Raw genomic sequence first — 19,402 nt, 5'->3', positions numbered from 1 at the left:
AATGCGGAAATGCTTCTTTTCATAATGAAAAATATAAAAAATGTTAACTCTTAATTACTAGTTAGACACTATTAAATTTGATTACAAAAATAAAAAAAAAAAACTTAACTAGATTTTTAAATAGAATCTTCTATAATCGAAATCCCGAAGTTAACTTTTTTTTTTTAATAGTCGGATAACAGAAAAAAGGCCGGATAAGCCGGATTCCGGATATCTACCGGATACCCGGCACATCCCTAGTCCTCATTTTTCCTAGACTAATCTGGTCACCCTAACTTTACAATCATTACCATTATTATTACCATTACTTTTACCATAATCATCATCATGTCCATAACCATTATCATGACTACTACTATTGCCATTGCCATTACCATTACTTTTACCATTATCATCACCATGTCCATAACCATTATCATAACTATTACCATTGCCATTGCCATTACCATTAATTTTACTATTAGGATTACTAATACCATTACCAGCATACAACATTACCATTACCATTACAATCAAAAGTACGGAAAATTATTTTGCAGTTACAGCAAAATCTATTGTCTGAGATCAATCATGCAGCTGCCAGTACTTGGATTGGTTCTTATGACGGTTGCGACCGCTAAAAGCAGCAACTACACCGAAGTGACAATGCTGGTTGACACCACTGACCGCCAAAGCTATAATAATGAAGCCCTAAATAACATCAAATCTCACAGCAATGATAATTCCAATAGCAGGAACATAATTGCGAACAACCACAAAAGCGATGAAAACGATGAACTCAGCATGAAAAACAATGCAATCACTAATTATCACCGGCATCACACAAACAACAATAACAACAACAGCGCAGTTGCATTTGACAACAGTAGCGATTTTGACACAATGGCCATTAGTTCGAGAAAAACCAACAACAATAACCCATCATTGTCAAAATCAGCTGCTGGCAAATACGCAACACTGCCACGCCATCAAAGGTCAATCGCAGCGGTGGCCAAACAGAGGGGATTATTACAGCAGGTGACGTATGGTGAGCGCATCTTGCGGCGTGGCAAACGGTATTTGCAATTTGCCAAAGGCTCGCGTGTCTCGGTAAGTAGTTAACGAATATCGGTATTGTACGAATGTGTTTGTATTCAATCAGCTGCACAATAATTTTTTGCTCGATTGTTCATTTTTTTGGCTTTTATACTGGCATACCTACATACATATGTATGTATATGTAAGTATTTTTTACGAATTTTCATTTCTATTTTCACACAAGTGGCGTACAACTGGCAAAAATAATATTTTGAAGGTGAATACCCTCTGGGGTTATGGTTATGGATTTCGCGCCAATTTCCCCTTTCCTGGTCCTGAGGAGTCGCGGCGTCCCTTCTTCAAGCGCGATGTATTACATTCACTTGCAGATGTCCTGGACGGGTTAGATCAGGCTTATTCTTTGTGAACTATTTACAAAATCCGACTTCCTAATTTATTTTTGCATATTTTCGTTTTTAGACATGGCTTGGATGGCCGAGCTTGCATCCTGAAGTCTTATTGTACGGCCGCTTTAGATGTGGACTCAAATATTAGCGGTGGCATGCTTTTCAAAATGCTGAAACTTATTTTTACGTAAGTGCAAGAATTTAAAAATATCAGTATATGTTTATGTACTTATTTAAAATTATATCTATAAAAACTATAGAAGAAGCACATGAAAAAAATTAACTCCGACTGATTTTCTCTACTGGAAAATTTGATTATTTGATTATTTCATGGTTACCATGAAGATTGTCGACTGCTTTGTGGGGGATTTTATTGCCGCCTGCCTATTAGTGAAGATATAGATATCAACTTGGGGGTACTATATCACACTTTACCAGTTTCCAGTGGCTCTGTTGATTGCCATCAGTTCCGCATGAAAAACGCTGCAGTGGTCCGGGAGACGAAAGCTAAGGGAGATTTCCAGGTGATGGGATCTGTGTATACAGAGATGGACTTTCCACTCCTTACAACTTTTTGCTTTCACTCTTCCCTTGAGGGTAGGAGGGTCGTAAACGCTATTGCTGAAACTCCATTAAATAATATTCTACCGTAACCATAACTGCTATTTGACTACTTATGTAGAATATTCATTCGAATTGCCGCACCGCTTGCTTCCTGATTGGCATGCAGGTCGAGCGGAAGAAAATTCAGTAGGGCATACCGTGCCTTGGATGGTGTTGTTCTCATCGCACCAGTTATAAGTGTGGACGCAAAGTTTTGCACCTTATTATTTTTTAAAGTTTCTCCTTTTCCTAAGGGAGTTCCACCATACCACTATACCGTGATAATAGAATTGGCCTAACTATCGCTGTGTATAGCCAGTGTATTATTTTGGGTTCCAACCCCTATCTTTCCCCTTTCGGTCAATGTTGAGAGATGTTTACCCCAGATAGCTATTACTCTGTCGCCGGCGTATGCAATTATCTGACCGCCAATATCTTCAAGTTCTCGAAGAAGGTTGTAAATTGCTATGTTCTACAGTAGCGGTGTATTACTCCGCCTCCCTTGGGTGTACCCCTGACCGGGAACTTTTTGTTTACTGATTCTTCTAATCCTGCGCTTATTTCTCGTCTCCTCGGAAAGCCAGGTTAGTGAATTGCTTACAAGGATTAGAGACATGCGCTACTGTTCAGTATTTTAGTTTAGAGTTGTGAAGTTATTGTAGAGGCTCGTCGATATCTTTGTTGTGGTCTTGGAGTAATGTATGCATATACAGCGTCGCAAAATGTTACACTGGTTATAGCTGGGCTGATTTCACTGGACCTGTCGGCTAAAGAGTTTATCGGAAATAGGAGAGCTGGCACTACTGAGAGGACATACGTGAGAGACCTACCTCTCCCCACTCAGTGTTATACCAACATCGGTTTATTTTTAGTCTGCAGGTGGACTTTAAGGCTTCCCCACGTATGGCGACACAAAGTGACGCTAAGTGAAGCTGTGCGTCAAGAGCAGCACCAGGTTTTGTAGGGAAAGCTCTCATGTAGCGCACAGCAATCGCTCTTTCAAGTTTAGCGATCAGATTTCCCACGATACTGATTGATAGTCTGCCCCCCATGCCACAGATGCAGAGCTGATTTTGGGTCTGATCATAGGGGTATAAGTTTAGAGGATTCCCTTTGGTGACAGACCCCACATTTTTCCAAAATGCTGCCAATGCTTTGGAGGTCTTGCGTTCCACGCGAGATTTCTACGACAGGTTTGTATACAGAATTACTCCTAGTTACTTCACTTCGGCAGAAGTCTGAATTGTGACTCATTTAAGAGCGAGGAGAATGAGACCTCCAACCTTCTCCTTCTAGTGGTTGGGTGGGCGGTTACCCCATTTCCATTACACTAAGTGTCTATCATATTCAGTATTGTCTGTGCTTTCCTGCAAACAGCTAGACCATATCGCCAAGATAGGCTTGGGCGTAGATATCAGAGTCATTAAGGGTGACAAGAAGACAATCAATTACCGGGGAGCCCTTGTTAACTTAGCAACTGTGATAGTCAATATCCTCCTGCCTGACTCCTGAAGACCTGCTGAGCCAGCATTGAACGAATCCAATTTACCAGTACAGAATCTACTCCATGCCGTGGAGCAGACATGCACATACTATCGAAGGTGGCATTCTCAAAACAATAATTAGTTTCTACAAATACGGCCAAGGTGAATTCTCTTTTCTATTGATGGCTATGCTAATTCCGGCTACCAGATTTTACCATCTGATAGGCAATTGACAGAGGATGTGATGAGAGCGCCTCACATGTCTATCCCAGACATACGTACGATTGACGTACGGTATGACGCAAAACGAAAAAAAGTCCAAACAGTAAAAAAAATAAAACTTTTCTGAGCACAAAAGTTCTAGAGACCCTGAAAAGGATATAGAAGGTTCTGAAAAATTACGTCGAAAAACATTTTTTTTTTTTAAAGTCGGAAAAGTAAAATTTTTGAAAAAAAGAAACTAAAAATTTTAGTAGCCAAATTACGCCAAAAAATGTTTATTGAAATAATTATACTTCGGATTTTATTAGATTAATTTTCAGAATTTTTATTCTTGTTTTCTTCCTTCGCTTCTCAGAACACTTTTCATATTTATTTTTTTTTCAAATTTAACTTCCACTCTTTAAAATAGATGCTTTTGTTACTCTAGAACTCTTGGAACTCTAGAACTTGAAAAGCTACACAGGACAGTTTCAGTTTTTATTTTTTTTTAAGTTTCATTTCTTGACTCTTTTGAAAAAAGTGATTTTTTCGGCGTAATTTTGCAAAACTTTCTTTTTTTTGTTCTCAGGAACTCCAGAACTTTCGAAAAGCAACTCAGAACAGTTTTAGTTTATATTTTTTTTAAACATTTTACTTTTTCGACTCATTTGTAAAAAAAAAAATGTTTTCGTGAGCGTAATTTTGCAGAACTCTTTCTTTTTCCTTCCCAGAGTCTCTAGAACTATTGAAGAGCTACTCAGAACAGTTTTAAATTTTATTTATTTTTTTTTAATTTAACTTCTTCGACTTAAAAAAAAAAAAACAGTTTTTCTTGGCGTAATTTTGCGTAATACAAAAGGAATGCGTATACCTGACCCAAGGTTCGTTATATGGTAATTAAAACACATTTTTTATTGAAATATTTTTCAATAGCTGGCTTTCCGTTGGCTTTCCTCGTTTAAACATTTCAGTTATAAAGCTATTTTATTCCTCTTTAAGTTGATAACAATCTTGTTTAATTTGGATAAGCCGTTTGTTTATTTTACTTTCGACTTAAAAATATCTGGCCAATTTTAACTGATGAAAAAAAGTAACTGTTATTTACGGTCCCTACTTTTAAGTATCGATACTATTAAGTCAATGCGCTGCTCAGTCATACAAAGCAAGAGTATGCAATAATTGAGGCTCAACGCATGCCATTCTCTGACCAGTACACGACAATGACTCGAAGAGGCATTGGGGCATCTATGGGGTGGGTGTCGCTGCAGTTTTCCTTCTTTTGCCCTGATCGCCAGCAGACTTGGATGACGGTGCATCCACCAATGTCTCACTGGTTTCTGGAGTAAAGTCCGTAGACCAGGACCGCTTACTGGATGCAGCGACAGGAAGAGTTTGGCCAGCCACACAGGAGGGTTTCCTTTGCTTGTGTGGCGCCCCCGATTCTTCCTCCTTCTCCTCCTCTTCTGGGTTTGTGAAAGAGGACCAATTTCTTCATTGGAGGTCCGTTGGCAGCGAGCTGCTTCCCGACCCATATCCCCTGTGGATGGATTTACACACATGTGGGTACTAACTGGTGTATTTAAATCCATGCGTTGTGCCATTGTCATGAAGTGAGGTGTCCCAAACTAACAGGGTTGGTGGGTGTTCCTTAGGGTAATTTTTCCGTCATCCTCCTGCTTCCCGAGACGCATGGATTTTTGTCTCCTTTTATGAAAAGTACGCCTTACCGAAAAACGAAAAAAGAGAGCTGTAACTATTGTTTTCGCTACTATTTTAATAGATTAGAAATATTTTAGTTAAAATGGATTTGATTGAATTTCCCTTTTAGCTTTCTAGCTAGCTTGCTAGACCTCTAAACCGCGACCGCGACATGATCGTAGTGTTGTTACCCCTAGATGCAAAGATGGAGTTGATGTGTTCCAACTCCTTTCATCCCGCGCTGCTTTTACGATGATTAGGCTGAAGGAAGGAGATGAAGATGATTGAAGATGTGAGCTACTTTAACTGCATGAAAAGTGGGTAACCAAAAACTTTTCTCAGTAGACTGGGGTAGACTTTTGCGTACAAAAAGTCTTACCGCATTAAATTTTAGCCAATTTTTTCAACATACATAAATACAAACTCACTGAATTGACTTCATTCAAGAAATCTGCTGTAGTACTTCGAATAAAACTTTCCTTATTAGCCGTTTTAAAATGATTTTGTTAAATTCTCAATTACACTTACAAAAAGTGAAGTAGTGCAATGATGCGGTAAACGAGGCCATTGGTGTAACTGTACTGTAAAGTCGCCGCAGCAACAAATACACGATGAATAACAAAAAAAAAAAAACAGCAACTTGAAACCTTCAGATACTTTAATGCATAAAAATCCTGTAAAAATTCGCGAATACCCTAGAAATGCTTGGGCTCTTCGATGTCAGACTGGCAGACAGCGAATGACAGATGCTGCGACTGGTTTGCATTGCATTACGGTCAGCAGAGGGGGCACTGCAACTCACACATTGTATTGTAGTGGCATCGCGTGTTAAATTGCGTTGTTGTACTAAGTTGAGTGGCTGTCGAATTTAAGAGCTTTTACCAAGCCCCATCCGCCTCACTCCCAATCCCTTTTGCCCACTGCTGGCGCTGCTGCGAAGTAAGATTGTCCACACGCGACGCTTTAGTGTTATGTAATACTTTGTGCTTTTTCGTCCTTGTACTGTTGCGCTGTCATTAAATTAAAATAAATTGGTTTAAATTGAAAATAAAGCGTTGCACAAAAGTTCACTTTATGTAAGTATCTGTGCGCATTTTACGATGCCAACCAATAGCGTTGCTCGCAAAAAGTTGATTGCAGGACAAAATATAAACTCGTCATATATATGTACATATGTATGTATGTATGTATGTACTTTGTGCTTTCAAGAATTTTTGGTTGATTTGTATATACCGTCACACAAATGTATGTATGTATGTATGTAGGTATGTGTTCGCGTATCATATTTTGACTACTTATGCCGAAGTGGGAGTTGTTGCAGTAGAGAAGTGTCTTAAAGTGTGTTTGCATTGTTCAACTTTGCGTTCAACATTTGCGTTCAACTCAGCGCAGGGTTGCACGAAAAAAATTTGAATGGCTAAAAATATCAAAATATGAAAAAATATCAAAATATTCGCCATAAAAAGGTGTTTGCATTGTTCAACTTTGCATTCAACTTTTGGTTGAATGGCCTTTCAACTAATCGCTTTCAACAAAGTTGGTCGCCAGCCAACATTTAGCCATTCAACATTTTTTTCGTGCAACCCTGCGTTGAGTTGAACGCAATTGTTGAACGCAAAGTTGAATAATGCAAACACTGCTTTATGCACTCACTTCGCATTGTTTGTTTACATATATGTACATATGTATTTGTGAGCTATATTGTACTCGTCCTGGAGCTTCTCTTGTGCCTACTACTATGCGTCTTAATGCTTAAGCATTAATTGACCTTCATTTGCAATGAAATGCAAAACGGGTTTAAGCTGCATTAGCGAGTCTGCCTTAATTTAAGTTGACATTCTTGATTATATCACTTAACGTTAATGACTTAAATTACGTCTCAATTGCAGTCAAATTAAGACCAATAAAGCCAATGAGATAGTTTAATGGAAATTAAGTTCGCTGTTAATATTTAGCTTAATTGAAGTGACGATTTAGTTANTTTTTTGTCAGCGTGGCTAAGGAGTAATGTTAATGTAAAAGTATAAAAAAACTAGAAAAAAGTCATGTGATTCTCTGTACACAAATTAAAAATTAAAAGTTTAAAGTCGTTTAATTTATATGCACTCACCATTAAAGTTTCTATACTTTTCAGGTTGAAGGAGCACGACAAGCGCCACTTTCCCTATCTACGCCTGGAGAATTGTAAACAAATATTGCATAGTCACTGTCCATTGAGCTTTAACAGCATATCACCATACACGGACGATGTATGAGCAAAATCAAAAGCAAAAAATAAAAAATAAAAATAAAAAAGGAAACATAAAAAAAGCTATCCAATACATACATTCATTTGTAATTAAATGGCTGTGCATGTTTGTGCAAGCTTATATGTAAACACGTAATCAATTTGTTGCAATAAATTGTTAAATTTGAAAAACAATTCATTTCCAACATATTCATCACAAATCGTTGCAATAAATCAACACAATTATATGCAATTATGTTGCATGTGTGCAGTTTAGGGTTGCCAGATTCTGAAACGTAGAAAGGAGTACATTTCTATTTTCGATAGAAAAAAAGCAGTACAAAACATAAAAAGGGAGTAAAATGTTTATTTATAAAGGTTAAAGGTGTTATGGTAAAAAGGATTTAAAAACGAATTAATAAAATTTAAGTAAAATTCGTGGATAATTAACAATAAACTACTTTTTTCGCAAAATCTATAAATACCCCTTTTATTAAAAAAAAAAAAACCTGTTCAACAGTTATTATTTTACACCCTGTATATGATAAAATATTAATAGCTGGAAAAAGGAGTACAAAAGAAGTACAAAACTGGGAAAGGAGTACATTTCCAGATATTTTTTTTTTGGAGTACAAGGGAGTACATTGCAATAAAAAGGAGTACGTTTACTCCCAAAAGCAGTACGTCTGGCAACCCTAGTGCAGTTATTACCCAAAAAACACTGCAACAAAAATTTTCCAACGTTTTGTAAAATTTTATTTCTCAATTTAATTTGCAGCATTGTGTATCATTTAAAACTAAACATTTTCTAAAAATTTTCTCAAACATTGTTCATCAACTTAAAAACGATTTGAGAGACATTTGAGAAACAATTTATTTCATTCCGTTCCCTTCTGTATGTGTCAACATGGCACAGATGTCGGAGCTTATCGTTAGTCTGCTACATCAGTCACAAAATGGCTCTGAGACTAGGCGGTCGCTGTTATTCGCAATTTGCCTGTCGGAAATTTGCTCCTCGTTCGAGTGAATTGAAATGCAATTAGCTTATTGATTTAATTGAACATTTTTTGATAATCTCATTTTGTCATTTTTGATCTTTTTGTGACTGATGTGCCGACATAGTCTACAGAACGGCCATAATAATAATAATAATAATAATATCCCAATGGTTTTTACCCTCCATTCCCGCCCATCCGCACGAGGGGCGCAGTCCGCATGACGTACGGAACCAGTATTTTAAATTTTTGCGCCGAGTCACGATAGGCAGGAGTTTGTTAAGTGTCGAGATCTAAAACTGTTCAGCTACAGAACTAAATTCATCAGCTGATTTTATGTCTTTGTTTTAATGATTCATTTATTGAGAGAGGACAGTATCGATTTCTTAATGCTGAAAAGCGGATCTGATATATCAAACGTGCTGGAATGAGAGTTAAAATCCTGGCATAAGCAACGGAGTGGGTCGTGCAATTCAAAATTAGTTTTACAAGCTTTCAGAAATAGGGGGCAAAAGTGTCTTGATACCCGGGAGGGAACATTAAGGCTAACTGCGCCAAGAAGAAGCGGACTTGAAATTGAGCCTGTTAGTAATTTAACTATAAAAATTGTACCAAGCATTTGCCTGCGGCTGGAAAGTGTAGGAAGATTAATAAGTTTTAATCGGCTCGTATAAGGTGGAAGGTTATATTGAGAATCCCAACGGAAATTTCTTAAAGCAAAAAGTAGGAATTGTTTTTGAATTGATTCTATCTTGTCTGAGTAAATTTGATACCTTGGATTCCAAACCACCGAACCGTATTCCAGAATTGGCCTAACTAATGTTGTAAACAGGGTTTTAGTGGCATAAGGGTCACAAAATTCTGTTGGCCATCGTTTCACAAATGCAAGTACATTTTTAAAAACGAACAAGTAAAAAAGTCTAAGTTCGGGTGGAGCCGAACATTAAATACCCGGCGCAAGTATTAAATATAGTTTTTAACCATTCGGACAACTACCGACACATGGTAAGAGGAGTGGTTTTACCCCCGTGGCTACGCCCATTTTCCAAAAATTTTTAATATGCTTTTTTTTACGTCTAAAAATCATTGCACATATCAATTTGCAGTGAATAAGCTTTAATAGTTACAAAAATATCGCTCTTTTCGTATTATTGAAAACTACCGTTATATGGGAGGTGGGCGGGGTTACGGTCCGATTTCACCCATTTTCAACACCAACCTACCTTGGGTAAAGGGCAATCTACATACCAAATTTCGTTGAGATATCTCTATTTGTGCTCGAGTTATCGTGTACACGGACGGACGGACGGACGGACGGATGGACGGACGGACGGACGGACAGACAGTCACCGCTTAATCGACTTCCCTATTCATTCTGAGCATTCATGTATACATTTGTCTATATCTATCTCGATTCGTTTTGGCTGTTACAAACAACCGTTATGTGAACAAAGTTATAATATCCTTGTGCACAAGTGCGCTCGCGTATAAAGTGAGAAATAAGTAGTGTGATGCATCGATAGTGACCAACAATTCGTCTACTTAAAGTGAAATATTTTTATGCTAAAAAAAAAATTATTTATGTGTACGTATGATAAAAGGTCGTATCCTGTATTGAAAATCCATATTGGCATAAATCCAAATAAAACAAACTTCTAATATTTTTGTGGGCGAAAAATGCAATAAATCCACAAATCTTAGAAACATGTTGAAATGTTTTTCCACTAAATGCATTTCTTAAGAATTTGTATATTTTCAATATTTATTTATATAGAAAAATTTATGAAAACGTCAATTTATAAAGCTCTTTAAATCTACTTTATTTTTTATGAATAAGGCCAATACACTTTAATTATACTTTAAAATCCTTTTATAAAAGATAGGATATTAAAGGTAAATTTTATCGTTTTTTATTTATTTGTCAAACTAGCTGAAAAAAGCTATTAAATAACTGTGAAACTGCATAAATAAAAATTTCTTTCTATAAAAACTGTGTATATATTTTACATGCTACATTTTCAGCACTATACAAATATTTCAATGAGACTAACTAGATTTTATTCCGTTCTGCTCCACTCATGTTTGAGAAAAATTAAAAATGTGCCTTTTAATTTGAGAATACTAGCAACGGTCATTTGAGATGAATTTGTGAACTAAGGTTTGCGATTTGAGAAAAGGTCTGATTCTCAAATGCAACTCAAATTGAGATTAAACAAAAATGTTTGTTGGGTATTTGTTTAGTTGCATTTAATAATATTTTTTATTAAATTTCTAGCCTTTTTACAGGCGTTTATAGTGCATATACATATATGTATGTGTGTGTGGGTGAATGTTTGTTTGTAAGTGTCAGTTATTTTATTCTGATGAAATGTAAATAAACGTTTGTTATTCGTGGTTGGTTAGTGAATGTGTGCAAGTTTGAAGGTCAACCACACAAGCGTGTATTGTTCTGGTCATGTTATAATGGAAGTTTTGAAAAATTGCACATATATATCTATGTACATACATACATGTATACCTTTGGGCGCAATCACAAATTAACATGCAGACTTTCGAAAAAAAGCCTTTCATTAACGAAATAATAATTGATTGAAAATAAACAATCCTCTTGGGCGATATAAAGTTATGAATGCGTTTTGGAAATTTTTTATATTTATTTTAGTAGCTATAGTCGAATATTTTAAGGCACAAAAAAGGTTGAGGCTTTACTTTAATGCAAAATTTTATAATTGATATATTCATAAATTTACGTTGATGTAAAATTGAGAGGTTTTTATACTTAACTAGCAAACGCCAGGCTTTCCTTGCGGCACCTGATAGGAACTTTTTCCAAGGTGCGAGAGTGCAGGAGTGCTTATCACTTGTGCTGAAGAGCGGTCGGCGTCTCTTTACAGGGAGACAGTTCATTTGATTGGAGAGGCATGAAAGGGAACTAAGCTGGCCTTAGCATTGCGCGAGCAACATGAGTCGAACCACAGCCTGCATACTCAGCTTGAAGGTAAAGCCAGATGTCCCTCCTTACATGCCTAACGAGACGAGGTGGAACAAGAGTTACATGATGTCACATAGGAAAATCTCCTCAATGACAAAGTGAGTTCTTAATCTGACACAACCACCGAAACCTAACCTGAAGTCCGAATAGCTGCTCCCAATAAACTTGGGTATTGGGTATTGCGGAATAGTTCCCCTTACAAAGTCAGCGTGCTCTTTATAAAACAGCTTGGAAGTATGGTTGACGGGCTCCCTCCTTGTGACTTCGTTCGAGAAATCCCCAATCTGTAAAGTACGGGCCATTTTCGCTCGACGACAATAGTTCCGTGATCAGTGCCATTCTAGTGCTCATTTACCCGCCAAATTGTTAGCTTCGCCAATGAGTTGCTGCTAAAAACGATGTTTACCATTGGGCATTTTTTTCGCTCTCTTAAAGTCCTGATTCGTCCATCGTCGAGAAATACCACGCCCAATAGGGGGTATGTACGGACATATACATGGTTTCATTTAATTTACTATGCATACATCTTGTGAAATAATTAATGCAATTAATGTAAGATTATTAATAAAAAGCCTTGAGACCGATGAAAAGTAAATTGCAAGAATTGCATTTAATCCCACTTAACAAATTTCAATTAACTGCTCGCGGCATATTTATAGGCTTAACAAAGTTTGTACGCACATTATTATCGTATTTTCAGTTTAGAATTGGTGCTTACTTTGGCATTTAGCATTTAGAGAGAAAAATTGGTTAATTAAAATTTTCCAACTTCATCCACACTTTCCGTACACACACGCACACCCTTATTAACTCACACACACACACGCACACGCGCGGTTTTCCAAGCTTTCGCATTTACAAACTTCACATTTACTTGTTGCTGTACTACGGCGATTTGCTTCGGTTCATTCGTCTTCGTGTCGTTTTTTTTTTTTGGTTTTTTTGAAAAAAGGGCGTAAGGCAACTAAACACCAAAGAGTGTATGTTACACGTCAAGATTTGGTCATTAGCTGTTTTAATGAATGGAGAGAGCAAAAGCGTATTAAATCTTTAGATCCATACCTAAATAAGCGCGTCAAGCGTTGGGCCTGTCGGCCTCTCTTCTTCTAGCGTATATAAATTTAATGCGCCAGAGAGAGATAAAGATACAAGCGAAACGCTCAACGCGCTAATTTAGGTATGGCTGTTAGCCGTATATAACGTAGGAAAAATGTATTTTTGTGATAAGGGAAAACTGGTTAATAAGACTTGCGAGATGTAATCAAGCGCAAATACGACAAATACAGGACAATGGAGTACGTTGTGCTGAATAAGGAACGCGTAAATTCTGTAATGTTTTATTGTATACATATGTGTGTATATAAGTGATTAAACTGGCTTCTGAAGGTATACACAAAAGCAAAAAAGAATTAATTAATGAAAAATTTGCGAGCGAAAAATACACCTCTGGGCTTAACGCTTAAATTTAACCCTTCAATCCGCGAAATCGAATGAAAATTTTTATTTGAAAAAAATCTTTTTTGAGTAGATTCTCAAATGAAATGGAAATTGTCGACGATTGTTTTTTTTTTTTTTTAACGTTAAGCGTAGATGTAGTATATGCGTGTACAGCTAATATTACGAATTTGATTGGACCAAATTTGGAAACAAGCTAACAATAACAACAACAAAAGCGAATTCCAGCTGAAGATGCCAAGCTGTCAGAAGATGAAAAAGTCTAAGTTTGTCCCAGCCAACAAGACCCATAGCAAATTTTTTTGGTGGTTCCAGCCATAGTATCTCAGAGAAAAATGTTATAAGCGAAAGATGTCTTAGTATCACCACTATGCACATAGACAAGTTTTAAAAGAAGGACCCGTAAAAACTCGACAAAGTCTATAGAAGTGAAGCAGTCGTATGCATGCATGAACGCTATTCGTGGGATAATGGAAAAATACGAAAGTTTTCAGAATGGAAATATGTAACTACCAGACCAGTGTTGGCATTTTTGGTACAGTTGTACTTTTTTGATACAATTTCGTTTACAGTATACTTTTCTACTACGCAGTACTTTTTAGTACAATTTTGTGATGAATACTAAAAATATGTAACTCTGAAAATTCACAAAATTTTAATTTTTTGTTTTTAAAAATATAGATTATTCCTTAACAAAAACTTTATGAATCTAAGTTTAAATCTTTGTACAACATTAAAAAAATCGACAAGCTTTCGCAAAAATTTCGAGCTTTCTATTGATTTTTTTTTTCATATTAAGCAGTTTTTTAGCCCATTCAATTTTAAGACAATGAAGTGCAAGTTTAACGTAGCTGGGACTTATTGTTGATATTGGGATTTTTTTACGATGTCGGTAATTTTCTTCTATAAATGTACATACATAAACTTTCCCATGAATACCATCAAATCATTGGTCTTGAAGGGCATGTATGTATATTTGCATGTACTAAGAAAAGATATGAGCAAATTAAAAAGTCGATACAATTTACAGTCGAAAAGTACAGTTATTGTATAGATTTCATTTCCCAACACTGGCCCAGACACGCAAACGCTCGTCGCTAAACTCAAACTTCTGAAAAACTGGCCGTGAAAAGCTTAATACAATTTGTTGGTCCTAAATGGGTTAATTTATGAGAGTTAATCTCCTTTCGCTATTCTTAAATTTTTTGTTAATTTAGCCGATTATTAGAGCATAAATTAATTCAAACAATTACCATTTCTAAATATTACAGCAAAAAACTAAAAGGGCGTGCCTCGAGCTATTACCGTTTCGATCCCAGTAATGCATTTATGCATTTTAAGGTGCACATCACGCTCAAGGTCTCATGTAGTACATACATACATATGTATATAAGGGTCAGAGATTTTTCTTTCGGTTAATAATTAATTTATGCGTTTTATTGAAAATTTCAAAAAAACAAAGGTCTAAATGGAGGGTGCATAGCCCAAAAAGAATGCGGTCTTTCCATTGGAATTATAAAATTTATTATTTTTTGGGAACACATAAGGATTTTAGTGTGCGGGACCGATACTGAAATTTTTTAACATTTTTATGCAGTCCTTTTAACCTTAAACTTTTTTATATCAGCTGAGGTAATTAAAAGATTAAACAAAATATTTTCTTTACACTCGATTTTCGGAGGTGTTTTCAAAAAGGCCCAGCTCGCGGAAATGTTAATATTTTCCTGAAATATTTTGCGAAAGTCTTAAAATACGGACTTTTTTGTGTTGGGAGTGATGCACCTTGATATATGTACATATATACATATGCGTATGTAACACACATACACATATGTATGTATATAACTACCTGTGACTTCATTATATTACTTTAGTATGCTCTTTGTAATTGGTCGATCATTAATTACATTTACCCTAGAGGAAAACGCTGATGTCCTATGGCTAGTGAAATGAAGGCGTTTCTGAGTAGATTGGAAATGCCAATACTGAACGTGACAGAAGAATAAGGGAAAATATTGCATATTTTTAGTTGCACATACGCTTCTACAACTTATTCGAGGTGTTTTAGTAAGCGTGGACACAAAACGTGGAGCTCTTGATTATTCGAATTTGGTATCAAAAAGTAATTAAGAACGTGCTTACAAATTAAAAAAACAAAAACATCAAACTCCGACATTTTTTTACGACATTAAGAACATTTTACAAGTATACTTGTATAAGGATGTTCATGCGAATATGTTGTGATGGTGACAGTAAAATGCACGCGTATGCGCTCATTAATTACCCTGCAGTGCAAAATTAACAATTGTTAAAAATAATCGAATTGTAGTTAGCTTTCTTGCGGGATCTCTATAAATGCCTCCCTTTTAGTTAGCTATGACAAAACCAACTTAAAGTGGTTGTAAAGCCGTGCTTTTTCGAATCCTGACAAATAAAATGAAGATCGAAATTATATATCATTTTGATGATATGTCTGGCGGAATGACTGTTTTGCGGCCATCGCCCCACAAAAGTAGTTAGCTTTTTCAAACAAAATATAAGTGGTATTCACCAAATTGAGCAAATGGCAACGACAGTTGACAACAGTCGTTGCTTGAGCTGATCTACTATTTTGCCAGACTGTCATGCCGCTTGCTCACTTTGGTGCNTGGACTAGTGTTCGCGTAAACAGTCTAAAGGCTAGGTATAGGCTTACGTCACTCCCTGCAAGGTAGATATGTCTAGAACGGTGACAAAGCTCTTAAAAGCTCTCTCTGCCCATCGCTTGTCTAGATTCTAGACTCTTGAACCACCAACTAAGTTGGCTATTTCGAGACATTTCGAAACTTGGACTTTCTGCCATTCTCATGCCACTGTGCGTCACCTCTTTTTGTTGTCACGCCTCTTTCTTCTTCACTTCCTCCTCATCTGTCTACATTTCCGTATTCATTTCACTTCCATCTATAAAATGCAGTGGTGACTTAATTTGCTCGCATTGATTGACTGACCAACTGTTGCTCAATTTTGACTTACGCCAGACAGAACACCGTTAACAAAGTGACAGAAGAAGTGACTTGTGGCCGCGAAACCTACTCTCAAACATAGAATTACTAATAAAGGGACAAAAACATAAAAAAAAAAATGCATTAAGAAGTATACAAAATATAAACATTTGGAGGATGAGTGGTAGCCAATATAAGCGAATAGCAATAACAAAGAAAGTAAAGCAACAAGCAAAAATTGTATAAACCTACGTACTACGTTCATATGTATGTATTATATGTGCAATTTTTTTATTATACTCGTATTTCGATACGAAACACAGTTTCTATTTGTTTTTATATTTATTTTTTTGCTGCCCTTCTCTTCGTCCTTTTTTTTAGCTTACTGCTACCATAAATCTTCATTCAACATTCGTTGTGGACATTTCTCACTTCCGTTTACCTGCCGCCATTACCAAACCGACAGCAGGTGCAGCAATACGTAGAAACAACAACAACAACAGAAACAAGTGTACGAAAGTAACAACAACTTGCTCATTCATTCAATCTTCCAAACGGCTATAATAAGTTAGTTGGTCTCTCTGCCTCACCACATTCCTCCACTATCTTCCATCAGCGCCTCGTGTGCCGCTGACTGTTTTGTGTTTCGTGCGCCCATTTGCCATTCAGACGTGCCGCAATTGTAGTAATGCCCATCTGTTATTCTTGCTATTGTTGTTAACAACTTAGGTTTTTTCTCCTCGCTAGCAGGACTTACATACCTGCTTACAACCAAACATACAAATGCCGAGTTCGGCTTACAATTGTAGCGCCAACATTTTTTTGAAATATGACCAGCCGCGCACCGGGTCAATGAATGAGCAGCCGCCAGGCAGTCAGCGCAGATGAAGTGAGCAGTTTTTTCTTATTTCTTGTACATCCATAGACAGGCTTCTAAGAAAGCGCGCTGCTCTGCGAGGTTCATTACTAAGTTCAGCGGCGCACAGTTTGTCGTGCGATGGAGTGGCGGCGACTAGGGATTTCCATATTATGTGGCAGCAGGTTGTTTGGGGCAAAGGTGTGGAGGTCATATCGATACGAGATTGAAGTCACAGCGGCTGAACATCGAAGGTGAAGAACAGAGCTTCGCTACCGCTGATGAGAAAACGTAGAAAGAGTGTGCGTGTGAGAGAAGGCGTCGCTTGTTGGTGGCAGCAATTTTAATGGAAAAAGTTTCAACTTGCGATAGCATCACGTAAGCGTGCCTCATCAATCTTGCAATCAAACAAAAATGTTGCAACGACGCGCCTCGAGTGCTGCCGTTTTGGTAAATCTGTATGTATAAGGTAAGTATGTATGTAGGTACGTACACCTTTAGCTGTTTTGATGTTTTTGTTTTTGCAATTCGCTCTTATAACAACGGTTCCTGCAGCTTTTAGGAATTATTTGCACAAATCCAAAGAAATGGACCCTCAAGCGCTCACTCTTGAAGAAAGGAAAGCCTGTACGCACTGAAGGCACATGGCTAGGTAAATGATTGCGAAGCGTGCTAGGTAGGAAGAGCAGGAGCACGAACATAAAATAAATAGCCTTACGCTGAGCAAGTTGCTTGGTTCGACTGATGCAGTGACAACGCCATGACGGTAATGAGCGATATTAGCGAGCGCCGCAGCAAAGTGATTGAGCGCTAAAGGGTACACCGAACTGAGTGGGTAGGGTAAGGTAAGGGTGGAAGTGAAAATTGCAAAGGGTTCGCTCTTTTATAAATGAAAATACAAGCGAAGTATAATATGAAAACACAAACAAGCGACAAGGAATCGAAAATATCAGGTAGCACAAAGAAAGAAATCAAATCAAGAGTAAGTACCCCATTTTCTTTCCACAAAATCTCATACTACCACTTGCAAACCTTCAAACAAAACCATAATTAAAAACAACAGATGAGTGAGGGTGGTTCAAGTGTTTTTTGAATTATTAAGTCCAAGCAAATAGATAAAAAAGAAAAATATATGAGGAAAAATGTTTTGTATTTTGTTTTTTTGATATTCCGATTTTTTTTTTGTTATTTATGGCCTTATTATAGTAATATTCAACAATTTTATTGAGCTTGAGGCCGTTTTTTACTGCATTTTGGTGGAAGTTATAGCTGCTATTTCGGAGATCACCACATTTCCTCATCAGACTTCTTCAACTGGGATTCGATCCAACGACCCCAGCCGCCAATTACATTGAATAATTTTATTGAGCTTGACGCGGGGTTTTTAATGAAAATTTTTTATTTTATTTTTTTTTTTATAAAAATTTAATTAAGCCGAAAAGCTCTAGAGAAGACCCACTAAATTTCGTTAAGCCAATAGAAAAATAGCAAGATCCTGAAAAACCCAGATCAAGGCAGTGAGCCGTGGACAAAGAGCAGCTCCATCCCAGAGAGCCTTGAAAATTCATGAAAAGTCATGAAATAATCCGAAAGTATGCCGAAAAATAACTAAAAGTCACAAAAACCCCACATAAAATAAAAAAATGTGGCGCTCACATCTTAATTGAGCGTATGGCTATGCCTCCAATGTGTGGTATGCGTCTTGAATTTGGTCCTACCATTTGAAGGGCCTGCAAGGATGAATGTCAGGGTCAGGGATAAAGGAATATAATTTTGAAAAAAATACAAATACGACAAATCACGTAATAATATTATTAAATTGGGAGATGGGCTTTGGGCTTTGGGCTTTTTTCAAAATGGAAATTAATGTTCCGTGAATGGAAAAAAGAAAAAATAATGCGCGGTGACAATGGGTGGAAAGAATAAAACAAAGCAATTGGTACTTCTTAAAGCTTTTATTCTTACAGCCCAATGATTTATAAAGCGCACCTATGGAAACTAAGGCGCTTTAGAATAAACATTAACACTGGCAAGACAATAGTTTTCTAAGTTATTGGCTAATCGTTTTGTATCCAGCTACTAAGAAAAAGTTGAAGGAAAAATTTGCAAATATACGGATATGAATTTTTTTCGTTTGGTTTCTTCATTTTGAATGATAGATACGGTAACCAACTATATGGCAGCCGAATACGGGACAAATAATTATTTTGAAAATTTTAATTTTTTTTATTCTTGGAATAAGCACCGGTAATTTCTTAGTGGAAAACACCTAGGAAGAATGAGTTTTGCAATAAACGACTTCTGTCGGAGCCGCGCAGATGAAGAGGAAATCGCAAGAGTCGATTTCACTGCCACTGTCCGAGTTTGATGGGACTTGACAGACTTCGGTTCTTCAAAAATCTGCTAAAACTAAATGGTTATTTTTCTAGAAACCCGACCGACATCGAACCTAATGGTAGAACAACGACACCTTCATCCATAAGTTT

The 19,402-nt window shown here is 36.8% G+C and overlaps 1 protein-coding gene across 1 annotated transcript; it reads left to right on the top strand.

The window, feature by feature from the left end:
- Positions 1-882: 882 nt before the first annotated feature.
- On the top strand, positions 883-7,721 carry LOC108374864 (uncharacterized). Its single transcript, XM_017630898.1, has 4 exons — positions 883-1,089; positions 1,262-1,419; positions 1,498-1,611; positions 7,545-7,721. The coding sequence occupies exons 1-4, from the start codon at positions 883-885 to the stop codon at positions 7,663-7,665; spliced, it is 600 nt and encodes a 199-aa protein (XP_017486387.1). The 3' UTR covers positions 7,666-7,721.
- Positions 7,722-19,402: the final 11,681 nt, after the last annotated feature.

This window comes from Rhagoletis zephyria, unplaced genomic scaffold (genome assembly GCF_001687245.7).
Source record: "Rhagoletis zephyria isolate East Lansing unplaced genomic scaffold, Rhagoletis_zephyria_1.1 Rzeph_scaffold_08212, whole genome shotgun sequence".
Lineage (NCBI taxonomy): Eukaryota > Metazoa > Arthropoda > Insecta > Diptera > Tephritidae > Rhagoletis > Rhagoletis zephyria.
Note: the sequence above shows the minus strand (reverse complement) of the source record. Positions and strands in the feature narration are given on the sequence as shown.